Source organism: Ischnura elegans, chromosome 3 (genome assembly GCF_921293095.1).
Source record: "Ischnura elegans chromosome 3, ioIscEleg1.1, whole genome shotgun sequence".
Classification (NCBI taxonomy): Eukaryota; Metazoa; Arthropoda; class Insecta; order Odonata; family Coenagrionidae; genus Ischnura; species Ischnura elegans.
In genome coordinates, this window is record NC_060248.1 from 47211147 (window position 1) to 47223669 (window position 12523).

At 39.9% G+C, this 12523-nt stretch overlaps 1 protein-coding gene across 3 annotated transcripts in view; it reads right to left on the reverse strand.

Moving 5' to 3' along the window:
• LOC124155730 (transcription factor AP-2-beta) overlaps positions 1-12523 on the reverse strand; it is a 419283-nt gene that overhangs the window by 195089 nt on the left and 211671 nt on the right. For all 3 annotated transcript variants that reach the window (XM_046529793.1, XM_046529792.1, XM_046529794.1), the window contains one exon: positions 2786-2840. In XM_046529793.1, coding sequence (XP_046385749.1) covers positions 2786-2840 — 55 coding nt within the window. The remainder of the gene's footprint in view (positions 1-2785; positions 2841-12523) is intronic.

The following is a 12523-nucleotide window of genomic DNA, read 5'->3' on the forward strand; positions in this document are numbered from 1 at the left end:
TTCCAATTTCAAACCACTCCCCTGAATTATCGAAATCCCCGCACCACTCCACGTGCTCGACGAACCAAAAGAAAAGGAGTGAAATAAAAAGGAAGGAACTATTCGCACGGCTAATGCACAGGAGTCGGGCACTCTTGGTCCACGCCCCCCTCGGGGCGAGAGCGGCTCACGCATGGAATCACGGCCTGAGGCTACCTTTCCAAACACGCCCACGTAGGAGCACTACCACCACCACGCAGTAGCTACCGCCAAGAGAGAGAGAGAGAGAGTCCGGGACATTATAAATACCGTGTCCCGGGGGCTATTGCACACAGGGGGGCATATATACGGGGGCCCTCGAAAAGATAAAGAGACAGACGGCTGCAAGAGAGAGAGGGTGAGAAATATGTATATGCATCAGTACTTACTCGTCCCTTCCGATTAGCCGATAACTTCCTCCGCTCATCCACCAGTTATAACGTTCAAGTGGTGATGGCCCTCTTTAAGGCGCGAGAATAAAGCGAGGGGAACACCGGAAGCGCGTCGTAAATGTGAAGTGGTGAAAAAAGTGCTTATAAATGTCGGCAAAGTAGTGGAAAAACACGATGATTGTTAATTATTCTTAGAGATATATACTCATCTTTTACCTAGTATGTGAATTGCATGGTAATAAATGTAATTGACAATCGTGTGTTTTTAAAAAGATTCCTAACCACAAATGCACTAATTTAAAAAAATATATACTTAACTTAATACATTTGTGGATAAGAATGAAAAGGGTAGATGGTCGCTTCGGAAATCGTAAGGGGAATTTTATAAACGTTATTTTTGATGGCATTTAATATACCATTCATGGATTTTCTGTATTAACTGTACATCTCCACATGGCCCTAGCAACGTTCAAAATTCGAGCGAAAGATCGTATTTATTTTCTAACATCCGAACCTTCCCGCACGAGTCGAGCGAGCCAATGGCTAGCCATCATTACGAGGCTCAGCGGAATAAATCGGTACCACTTTGTTTCATGAGCTGTTCTTGCGATTACATCAGCAGGAAGTAATACCAAGATGCTCGCGATCTCGATGCCCTCTTCTCTGCAAAGCAGTTCATTGTCCACAGTGCGCTGGACGCAGAAGTAAAATGTGGAATTTTTGGGATCACCTTTGAAACACTATCAAAATTCCCGATGATCGCCCAAGTTTCTCAGAGGAAAAGCAAACAGGAGTTGCATTTGCTTCTGCACATACGATATTGATTGATACATGACAATATCCAAGAACACATTATAATTCTGATTGACTAAGTACTAATTGAGCATTTTTTTCAAGCTGTTCATTTCGTAAAAAATGAATGAATCTGCCGATTAATTGTGTGAAACTCCTTAATAATAAAAAAGAAACGAAAAATTTTCAACCACTCCTAAAAACATTTTTAGGGAAATTTGAAAAATTTTGATTACTTTTCTGCCGTTGTTTACTTCGGCTGAACGACTTCCTTCCATTGCACTCAATGTTCACGAATAAGGGGAATTATGAGTATTTGAACAATATCTAACTGTGAATAAATAATTTGTTAAGATTTCCCACTTCTTCCCATAGTAATTCTGAAATTGGTTTCAAATTCGGTTAGAGTTTTAGCTTATCAAGCAATACTTATGGGGTCCTTTTATATTTTAACTGCGGTATAAAATAAGGCTATTTGGTTTGAATTTTGTGGCTTTTTCCAATGTCCCGATTATGGTCCACACACTATTGTCATCTTAAGAAAAAATGTGTTCAGCTGCGCCCGTACCCTTGGATTAGCTGTTACGCCTCCCTCTTAAGACTCGCTCTTCCACTAGTTAGTGCCCCCATCTAAGTGATGATGGTCTTCGGTAAAGAGGCCAGAATAGAGAGGGGGGCAATATTCAGAATGCATTTAAAAGGCGGCCAATCGAAGAATGGCAAAACGCTCGAGTCGCGTCGGAAATTCGAACGGATTGGAGCTCAAAGGAGGGGTGGGGTGAGGAGTGGGAAGGGGGTGGGGGAACCACTCGATCGAACGAACAGATGATAGGGCGATGACGGGGAAACGTTTTTTTTTTTTTATTCCTTCGCTTCTTCTACTCGCTTCGAGGGATGCAGGCGTAGAAGAAAAAAAAGTACACGCCAAAATTGAGAGAAATCAATGGAGGTCCTCTTTAGTTGCACATGAACGGATAGATAGGTAGCTTTTAAATTGTGAAACTTGATGTGAAATTGGGCTGGGCCATAGAATTTATCTGAAATGAACCATCGTAATGCGTTTCATTTCGAGTAATTGACAGCAGTGTAACAAAATATTCGAATTCTGAGTAGAGATCGTGGAATTGTAACTTCTAATCCTAAACGAATCAATATGGTCACGGAGATAATTTACAACGATAATTACGAAATAAAAGTGACACCAATCAAAAACCGGAAAAACATCATTTTATTCACGGAAGATAACCATTTATATTCTAATATCTTGGGTCTTTATCAATGGAATGACCATCAGGTTTGCGTGAGAGTTTTATAAAATTCATGAAAAACAAATAACCCCATGAATTCGGTAACACTCAGCATTGATTTAAATAGAAAACAATAAGAAATGGAGCAGAATCTTAATCAGCAGGAAAATTCATATCACTTTTATACCACTCACGGAAAATATGAATGCATGGTAAGGTGCAAACGGGTAATACATAGGTAACTAATGCATAAAGTTGAATCGCACTCAAATAAAATTCTGCTATCATAAAAAATACCGGTAACTGAAAAAAGAACGGTAGCAAAAAAGTACTTACTTTTTAGAAGGGGCAGGTCGTTCATAAATCCGGCGCTATCCTCGACATTCGTGTTCTGAAAGAAAAAAAAGAAATTACTTAGCATGGTACCGAAGCCTAATAGGAAAAGGAAAGATAGGTAGAAAGAAGATGAAAGATTTTAGGTTCTTCTTGATTAATTTGGTATCAGTAAAACACAAAAATGATAGCTAGGTGAGCGTACGATGATGTAATTACCACGAAAAAATAATCATTGATCGAAAGTAGAGTGAAAAACACCTTAAGCACCTTACGCATCGAGATCATTGGAGAAAAATCTAAAGATACCCATACAAATATCAAGCAGAGATGTTGGATGCAATATCAGGTTCTCTCACTCAGTGATTCAACCAGAAGGTTGGTTTGATAGGTGAGGTTAGAGCTCTATCTTCCGCAGACTTATCTAAAGCCGTAGTACTTGGGTAGGGAGGCCAGTTCCTTTCCTTGGGCCACTTCGCATTTCAATGATTATACGTGGGGTATCCGATGACTTCACCCGGGACATTAAGCAGAAATGGGAAAATTCCGGAAAAATCTCTACCACTGCCGGATTTGAACGCGGGCCCGCGCAGTGGGAGCCCAACATACTCGTCATCATATTAACCGGAGTTCCACGGTAGCTTGACCCTCTCTCGACCCATTCTTTATGATTAAACTAATAATAATTAAAGGCAGGGTAAGAGTAACCACGAGGATACAACGAAGTCCAAAACGATTCTATGGAAAGTTCTGCACCAATTAATAAAGATGAACAGCGGAGCCCATACCAGGAATTGGATGATGACATAGGGGCGTTGAAACGAGTTAAACAATTTGCTGTAAAAATTACAATAAAACATATTGCAAAGCACTATTCATTATGAATTAGTGGTCGCTTGATTCAAGCTTTACGCTTATGATATGCGAGATTAATAACGTCAAAAAACTTAATGCAAGAACTCGTGCACACAAAATTAATCATCTTACAATAGAGAAAAGAGAAAAAGTAGGTAGTGCAGTTTTCCTTTGAGTAGTCCGTCAAACAAGCCGCAACCCTCGGTAACAACACGGCCACAACGGATACAGCAAGCGGTTGTCATCCATACCGCGTCTCGGACTCCTCCCTACCTCCCCCGCATCGATTTTGCCCCACAACAAAGGGGACAGCGGGGCAAGGGGAGCAAATTCCAGATTTGCACACTCAACGTACGAGGCAGCCGGGAATACTACAAGGATATGATATGAAAAACATAAAAGGACGACCGCAAAAATTCTGCGCCTCGAAAAATGTAGGTGATCTCTCTCAAAAAGCGGAGCCGTTTGAAAATGCTGATGGAGGGGGTTACCGCAGAAACGAAAAATGGCCGGTTAAGGGGTGGAAGAGAGGGTGAAAATGAAAATGCCGAGGGAAAACGATAAAAGTGAGAAAGCAATGCCCACCATAAAACAGTGCTTTCGCAGAGGTATTTAAATTTTGAATGGGTACGTCGCAGCTTTGAATGGGAAAGTGAGGAACCTTTCGCAGGCTAAGGTGCATAATTTGATGCGATCATGAAGAAAACATCTAGATTATGAAGAAATTACTATGAATAAATTACTATTAAGAAATTAGATTTGAGATGCCGAGAAGCCAAGGGGTACTAGTGATTTTTTTTAAAAACATAGATAGGCAAAGTAAATTGTTGGAAGAAATACACAAAATTGGTTGCCTAGGGATACGAGTGAGTATCAGGTTTGTGCTGACAACGAGTGGAAAATCAAATGCACTTTTAAATATCTAATTGATCTCGTTTTTATGTATGCCTAATTTCTCTACATAACTGTGTATAGAAAAAAGACATCACTTGTACCCCTTGGCTTCCAACCAACTCAATTATTTTTGAAAAATGTAGATAATGGCGATATACATTCCGCTTCAATACAGCAGGTCCTCAACAGAAACTAAAGGACAAACGGTCGAGCATGATGACGGAGCGTGTACGACGTTCGCAAGAACACGTAAGTGCATGAAAGCCTTGGTGTAACTGAGAGGCAGGTATGAGGGGGATAAACACCCCCACAAGCCTCATAATGGAAGTAAATGAATTCGTTTCACGTCAATCCTATTTGTTTGATATGAAACGTTTATCAAAAAATAGAATTTCACGTTTTATTTTTGCTTTGTCCTCCATAATTTATTCAGATTATCAGTTTATTCTAATAATTAACTAATGCTAATAAAGCCATATTTTTATAAAATACATTCATGTTATTAAGCCAAATGTTGTGCATTATTTCCCGGTGTGATGTGGTATTTAATCTGATAGATCACCGCCGAAAGCCAAGTTACGCCACTGCATGGAAGTACTGCTATAGCACTAAGAGGCGGGATTATTATAATTAAGGTACTTATTTCATTGTATTCCTTATTTCAGGGAGTGTTGCTCGAAGCCTCATTCCTTGCAGAGGAAAAATAAATTGAAAACCTTCACGTACAAATGCCTCGAATCCTCGTCGAGTTCGTCGCTGACAAAAAAATAACAGAATTCTGCGACTGCGGACCGTGTTTTTGTCCATCGCACCTGCATAAACTGCGAATTAAAAGTCTCGTCAGCTGCGAGAACAAAGTGCTTACCGCCCCTTCCTGACGCTTCACTCAAAAGCGTCATATTGAATCATCTTTTTCAGAGGTTACATAACGAGCGCTCGTTCTCAGCTAAACGCGTGACTGCGTCCTGCTGACGTTTCCGCCAAGGGAAAACATGGAGCGTGCTATGGAGGCACGCGCGAGTAAACACTAATGATATGGAGGGAAAGGGTATACCCACTTAAAAGATGCTGGACACGGGTTGGATCTCGCGGACGTCATGAAGTGACTTTAAAAAGAACCAACGAGGAGAATTAAGAAATAACGCTTAGCTATCAATTATGCGATACCAACTTAATTTGTCGTGCGCATTAGCGGTAGCATATAATGATCGAGACCATTAAGAGCCGTGATTACCTCCTCTGGATAAGCATCTGTAATTCTATTGCAATGATGCTAAGTTAAACATGACGCTCACGCTTACGTAGAAGCACGAAGGATAAAAATAGGAAAAGTAACAAAGTATTTTTTGAACAACATTCCTTGAAAAGCCAACGGTTAACATATTTTGAAAAGGAAAACGACTTTGATTAGGGTTGCCTTCAAGTTCACATCCAGCTGCTGGTAAAAACAGTTTCTATATGATAAGCTCTTTTTTAACGAAAATGTACACGCTATAGTGGTTTCCATGAAAACGGCATATTTATTTAAAGCCTTTTGGCTATTTTCAACCTATAGGAAAACTAATTTTAAACAACTATTACCGTTTATTATTTTCAAACGGATCTTACCCGACATTTTTCTCTATTCAGGCTCGTAATTAAACATTTCTAAGTGAAATGATACCGATTCCTGCAAAGTTTCTTGATTGCTGAATATATGTAAATGTCAGAATGTAAGGTATCACGAATTTATTACACAATAAATATGACGCTAAATAGCTAACGAAAGAAGATTGAAAATCAAAATATGTAATAAATGTTACGAAAGTTATAAATGTTTGATGAAATGATAACTCCTTACAGCCCTTCAACAACGAAACATACTAAGAATACGCAATTTCAAAAATACTATACGAATGAATACTAATTCCCTTGGATACTTCTCACGAGTACAAGTTTAAGGACTGATGCTAAATGCGCATAATTATGACTCACCTTACGATAGCAAAATTTCCGCGAGCATTTTAATTTACCTCGGATTAGTCACTAGCACTTTCACTTTTTGATTAATGAACACCGATTTGCATGCGAATGCACAGAGGAGTTAGGGAAGGAGGCGGCGAGGCGAGGGAACAGGGGTACACGTTGGAAGGAGGCAGGGGGCAATTTTTGAGAAGCGCAGCGCAGTTGCACACGGCCCTAGCGCCCACGGCTGCACAATTATTCCTCCAACTCTTATTTCAAGAGTGCGTCGCATTGACGCTGTACAAGAACATCACACTGCCCTCCACCTTTAAATGCTAAGAACGGCTAAAAGGGAATGAGAATGGCAATTCGTTTTCGTCCCCTCAGAAGTGAGGAGGAACACGGCAAAAGTCCTGGAGACGCTTTTCGCATCTCTCTTTTTTTTCTCTCTCTCTCGATTCCCGCATAAAAGTTGAATCGTCTCGTCGCATGTTCTCTCTCCCTCTTGCGATTTCGAATCTCTCTCCCAGCGCCTTCAGAATAAAAAAGGAACATTCATCCCGACCGGACATGAATGGGAACGGCCTCGAAAGCCGAGTATCATCTGCCTCCGTACATCAAAACGTCTCGCAGGCTGACCAATGAGTAATCGAGAGTTGTACCGTATTTTGTGACCAAGCTCGTGAGCATACATTCCCGAGAGAGTGGCACCCCTGCCGCTTGTACTAATTAATAAAGTCCCGAGACTTTTGTGAAGAGTTGGGTCTAAAAATCTCAGTGACTACCCTCTTCTTTCAGTGTAGAACGCCGTTCATTCATGATGGTGCATCAGTAATTTTCAATTTTCCCGACGAGTCATTGTGCAACTTCAGCGCATACACGAGGAGAGCCGTCCACAATTTTTACGAAACAAGGTAAAGTCTCCTAAATGGACATGCAGTAGGAAATTGCTAAGGATAAAATCTTCCATAAGCAATGGAGGTAGCTTTTTTAGCCATTTAAGGTTACTAATTGAAATGTTATGATACCTTTGCTTACGTAACATGTGCAAGGAATACGGCTGATCTCGTGTAAGTATGTTTTTGCGGTGACTGTTTTTTTCTGAAATATTTTCCGGAAATAATTCATCTCAAGTTTCTTCGTCAGCATTAACGATATCAATATAACCTTAATTTCAACATCCAACGTATTGCTCAATGAACCAGACAATTGGAAAGAGTGGAGAAAGGAGCGGAGATAAGAATATGATTGAAATTCTAATCCAGATAAAATCATGATCAATCAACCGTCAATTGGAGTATGACCGAAGCACATGAGCGAGTCCTGGTATGTATCACGAACGATCACCTAGGACAAAGGATTCGACAGTCTCCTCCACAACCGCATTTACGGTGGATCAATGCATGTATCACGAGAGTTATGATTAACACAACCATCGAAGGACAACTTTACGGCAAAAATGGCGCAGTAAACGGTGTAAAGTATGAAACAATTAATGAAGGTTGTTGGAGATAAATTATTGGTAAATATTCAACGTTAGCTAACAGGATAGTTGAGATACATGCGTTCTCCGTCAAACCAATCTTAGGATTTTTTAAAACTAATGATGATGATGGCGGAGTTGTCCGTCAACTCTTTCGCGCTGTTGTTACTGACATCGTAGATGACTGGTGAAGCAGGTAAGCAAACAATTTAACAGAACAATCTCAGATCTTTCACGCAAAACAGTCAGTAATCCTAATGTTAACGTTACTCTCCACTCAACTCTTTCGTTGGTCTTTTGACAAAGTATTGGCGTATACTTAAGTTAATTCAAAGCAGTTTCACTTCACGAGATGGACAAAAAAATGCAACCATTGTTTCCACTACCTCTTCAAATAGGAAAGAAAGCCCATTGACCCACATTCTTAATACCTTAACGATAAGTTTTCATTTTCCCCAAGGCAATATGGCAAACCCCCTGGTACCTGTCCCTCTCAAAAACCTATTTGAAACGTTTTAATGCACTTCTCCCGGTTTCCTGAATGGGTTCTTCCCCTCGGTCCGGACAATGTAAGAAGCAGTTTTTGCTACCGGCGCTATACAGACGATTCCGCACAGCAAGCCCCACATAACGCAACGGACCCCTTGGGTGAAGAGATACCGCCCACATGACTCAGTATAACTCACTCTTGCGATGAGCTAATCTCTCTATTCTCCCCGATCCAGCGGAATCAGTGCGATTGTGTGGGAAGCAAAAAGGAGGGAAACGAATGCCATCGTGAGAGCTTCTGCTGATGTCAACCGGCATAAAGAAGGCAATTCGATGGAGGGTTACGGAGGATCCTTTACAATAGCACAGTTGGACATTCTTGAAACATTTTTATAAATCAGGATACTTTCAACTTAGTTCATCCCAGACACTACATTACCATGGTAAATACAGCGAAGACATATCATTATCAGATGAATTCACGAATTTCACTGAACACTAAATTTCAAATATGAAATTGATAAAGTGCGTAGGCTACAACAAGTCATTGCTCAAGAACCTTAGCTTTTCACTTAAAAGTATAGACATTCTTTTACAAATTTTTGGAGAATTTCCCCTCATAAATTATAATAATCACCAGTTATTGGTGCGTCAGAATTGAAACGCAGAACTCAAATTATATTATTTACTGCGAAAAACATACGCTTCTCAATTGCATTATTAGTTGTTTGATCATGTTATCTTAGACTCAAGAAATTTTAAAAGTTTGGTATTAAACACTGTCGACATTCTGATTTTTGCTAAAGAATCAGTAAGGAGTTATGAATTTTTTTTACAGTACATTCTTTCCATTAAAGTGTTACGACATAAAGCTAGGGTAGCTTGATTTCGGCAACAAAATTGACTAAGATCGAGCCAAATTCAATAACTTGAAAATTGGACATTATAACATAGGAAATAAGTAGGTTCTCAGAATGAATTGAAGCAGCCAAAAAAAGAACCAAAAAGATTTACATTTAGGGATAATTACAATAAAACAATGTAATCCACAGCCTTGGATAACATGAAAGCAGTCTCTATCGACTTGCGATAAAATAGTAGATACATGAAACGTCGACTGAGAAAATGACGCGGAAGGGGTTTGGTTCCTTAGTTAACGCTACTATGATCACTCGTGCAGAAGAAACTCAATCGCTAAGCTTTCAAACCCCCGGGCCGTCGGTTACGGTTAACGGAATTAGCCAATCCTATTTCTCGATGATAAGCCATAATTGAGGAATCTTATAAGGAAAACTCGAATCAACACAAACAATCGCTAATCCTGATTAACTGACCGTTTCGTGAATGGAGAAGAAATCTACGAAACAAACTCTCCGCTCTCTGTACGCGATGCATTGCAGCTTCTCACATGACAATAAATTTTAGAATTACCGTTAATGCGTCCTTATCTGGATAGTCCCCGCCGCGCGATCTACATTTTATTAATGCCCCCTACTATACACGTTTCCGCTCCGCTGTGCTATGAGAGTTGAGATTAAAGCAGAATTTATGTAGTACTCAGTTGGGCTAACTCCTCCTTAAACGGGTAGAGCGTCGGGTGAAGTCAAAGGAAGCGGGAATTTAAAGCATAGGCACTGGCTGGAAACTAATTTGTTAAACGCTGATCCCGGCAATTCTCTGCCTGTCTTTACTATGTAGGTACTGTCTTCGTTTCACCATACATTTCAAAATCCACAGGAATTGCCATCAGAGACACTCACGAAGATCACCGAGAGTTGGACACAAAAGTTCGGCTCAGTAAGGGTCCACATTCACATTCTCATGTTAGTGAAGAATTTTGAAGTCTTACAGGAAACGGTGTTGCATCTGTCTCAAGAAGAGAGGCTTAGTCTAAATGGAGGACAGGGTGAAAAAATCCCATGCTCTATTTCTTTTGCAGATACTCATTCACATGATGAGCAGTACGGTTACACTACAATCGATAAAAAGGCAGATATTTTCGTCATCTTCAGAAATTAGTCGACACGAGAGAACTAAACCACAAATGAAATCGTATCAGGCTTCATTAGTTTTTCTTGATGACTCAAGATTTCTAATCTGTATTGAGGTGGACTTCAGGAGCAACAGAGTAGCAACTATATAACTCATGATCTGTTTTACTATAATAACTATGTTAATTTAACCAAAAATATAAAATTTATATCTCGTATATTTTCAGTTTTGGGTCCTGAATTTAGATTTGCCATAGTGCAAGACTCTGAATACGGGCGCTAAATTATTGGGCGATAAGAATGGAGATTAGCTGTTATTACTGAAGAGGTAATTGGTAGAATACACTGAATTCTTTCGGGCGTTAGTTTGCGGAACTGCATGATCAAATGAAAATAAAGTAATTTATATATTCCACAAAATTTTGCCGGCCTCGGGGGCGGTGGGGTAAAGTTCTCGCCAGTCAAACCGTAGGTCGCGGGTTCGAATCCCGTCTTGGAAGGAGGCCCTATCCAGGGCATGGATGTCTGTGTCATGATTTGTTAATGCCTCCGTTGTAAAGGCCTCTATGAGCTGCTTACGGGGAAGTTGAAAATAAATAAATAAAATAAACAATAACATTTAATACAAAATACGGATTTTAACCAGTCAATAAACATTTTAAGGATAAATCAAGAACTTATCCCACACAAGAACTTGCGAATTGCTGTGGCTTTACACTCATTATGTTGATAGAGTGCAAGAAACCCGTGTTATTTGATTGAAACTTATTTTTCTGCTCCTTTGCTTCACGTAAAAGGTAGGTAGAAGTAGTACGACGTTGATTCTGGCCTCCTACAACAAAGCTCAACGAAGTAAAAAAGCCTAGGTCTCACTCGACAGAAGTGTACCCACCGACCAAAAGCGCTCTCCTAAAACGGCTTAGAAGCACCTCCTCATAGCACATTTGGGGAAGAAATCAAGCACCAACTAGAGGAGCGATTATAACCCAGCCCGCACAGATCCAAACTCAAACACTCACATTCACACTCTCATTAGGTGGCGAGCAAGGAAGTGCGCAACTGCGCGGGGAGTGAAAGTAAGTGCACCAGACCCTTCCCCACCCAGCCGCGCTCCTATCTCATTACAAACTGTAATTGAGGGTCTTGAGAGGTATGAGCGGCGCACACAGAAGCTACCCACCGCGGCGGTACCGAGCGAAGCTGTTCACTTTAATTGATTCAAATTGATTTTCTGTGCTGCTTCCGCGGAGCAGGCAGGTATGCAGGGCCGACTGTTTCTGACGCTTTGTTCATAGTACTACGAGATCCACTTTGCTATCTTAGATAAATACGTGGACATAATGATTTTACATGTCTGCTCTCAAAAGAATGAACCATGTTCGATGGGAAAATATGGAAAACGCGAGTAGAGAAGCATGTCACAGTACAATATACTGAATTTTATGAAGGATGAAAAGAAGAAGGGGAGACATGAAGAACAAAATCCTTTGAGATTATAACGACTGACAAATGAAATACTTGCATTGCGCAAATAGCAGTGATAATAAGATCTTGGGGGCGTCAAAACCTACACATTATTACTACTGCACATTATGAACCAGTTGGCTGCACTTCTGAGCAGAGAAGGTGACTTCGAAAATATTCCTCCGAAAGTAAAGTTGATGACAATACCACAGTGGGACAACAAAAGTAGATTTATGACAAATACTTTTGCTCAATCCTTGCTGAAATTTATACTGTATTAAAGCTTTCAATTGAGTGTTTGTTGAATGATAAAGATGAAGGAATCGAAGGGAGTTCAGTAAGAAAACTAATATCGATTTTTAAATAATACTACTGTCACTGCTTTCGATCACCAATGGCTAACATTATGTTTTAGCTTAACTTGACAGAATATTTCACAGATCTCACGAACTCGAATGGTATTAAAATGGAGAAAATGATTTCATTTTGAAGTAAATGAAATTCTTTAATAAAACAAATTTTATGACTAATATCGTTATGATTTCAGTGAGATTATAGAGAAAGAAAACTGAAACACCAAGAAACTCATACCAAAAATTCTTGGAAGTGTAATACATGCAT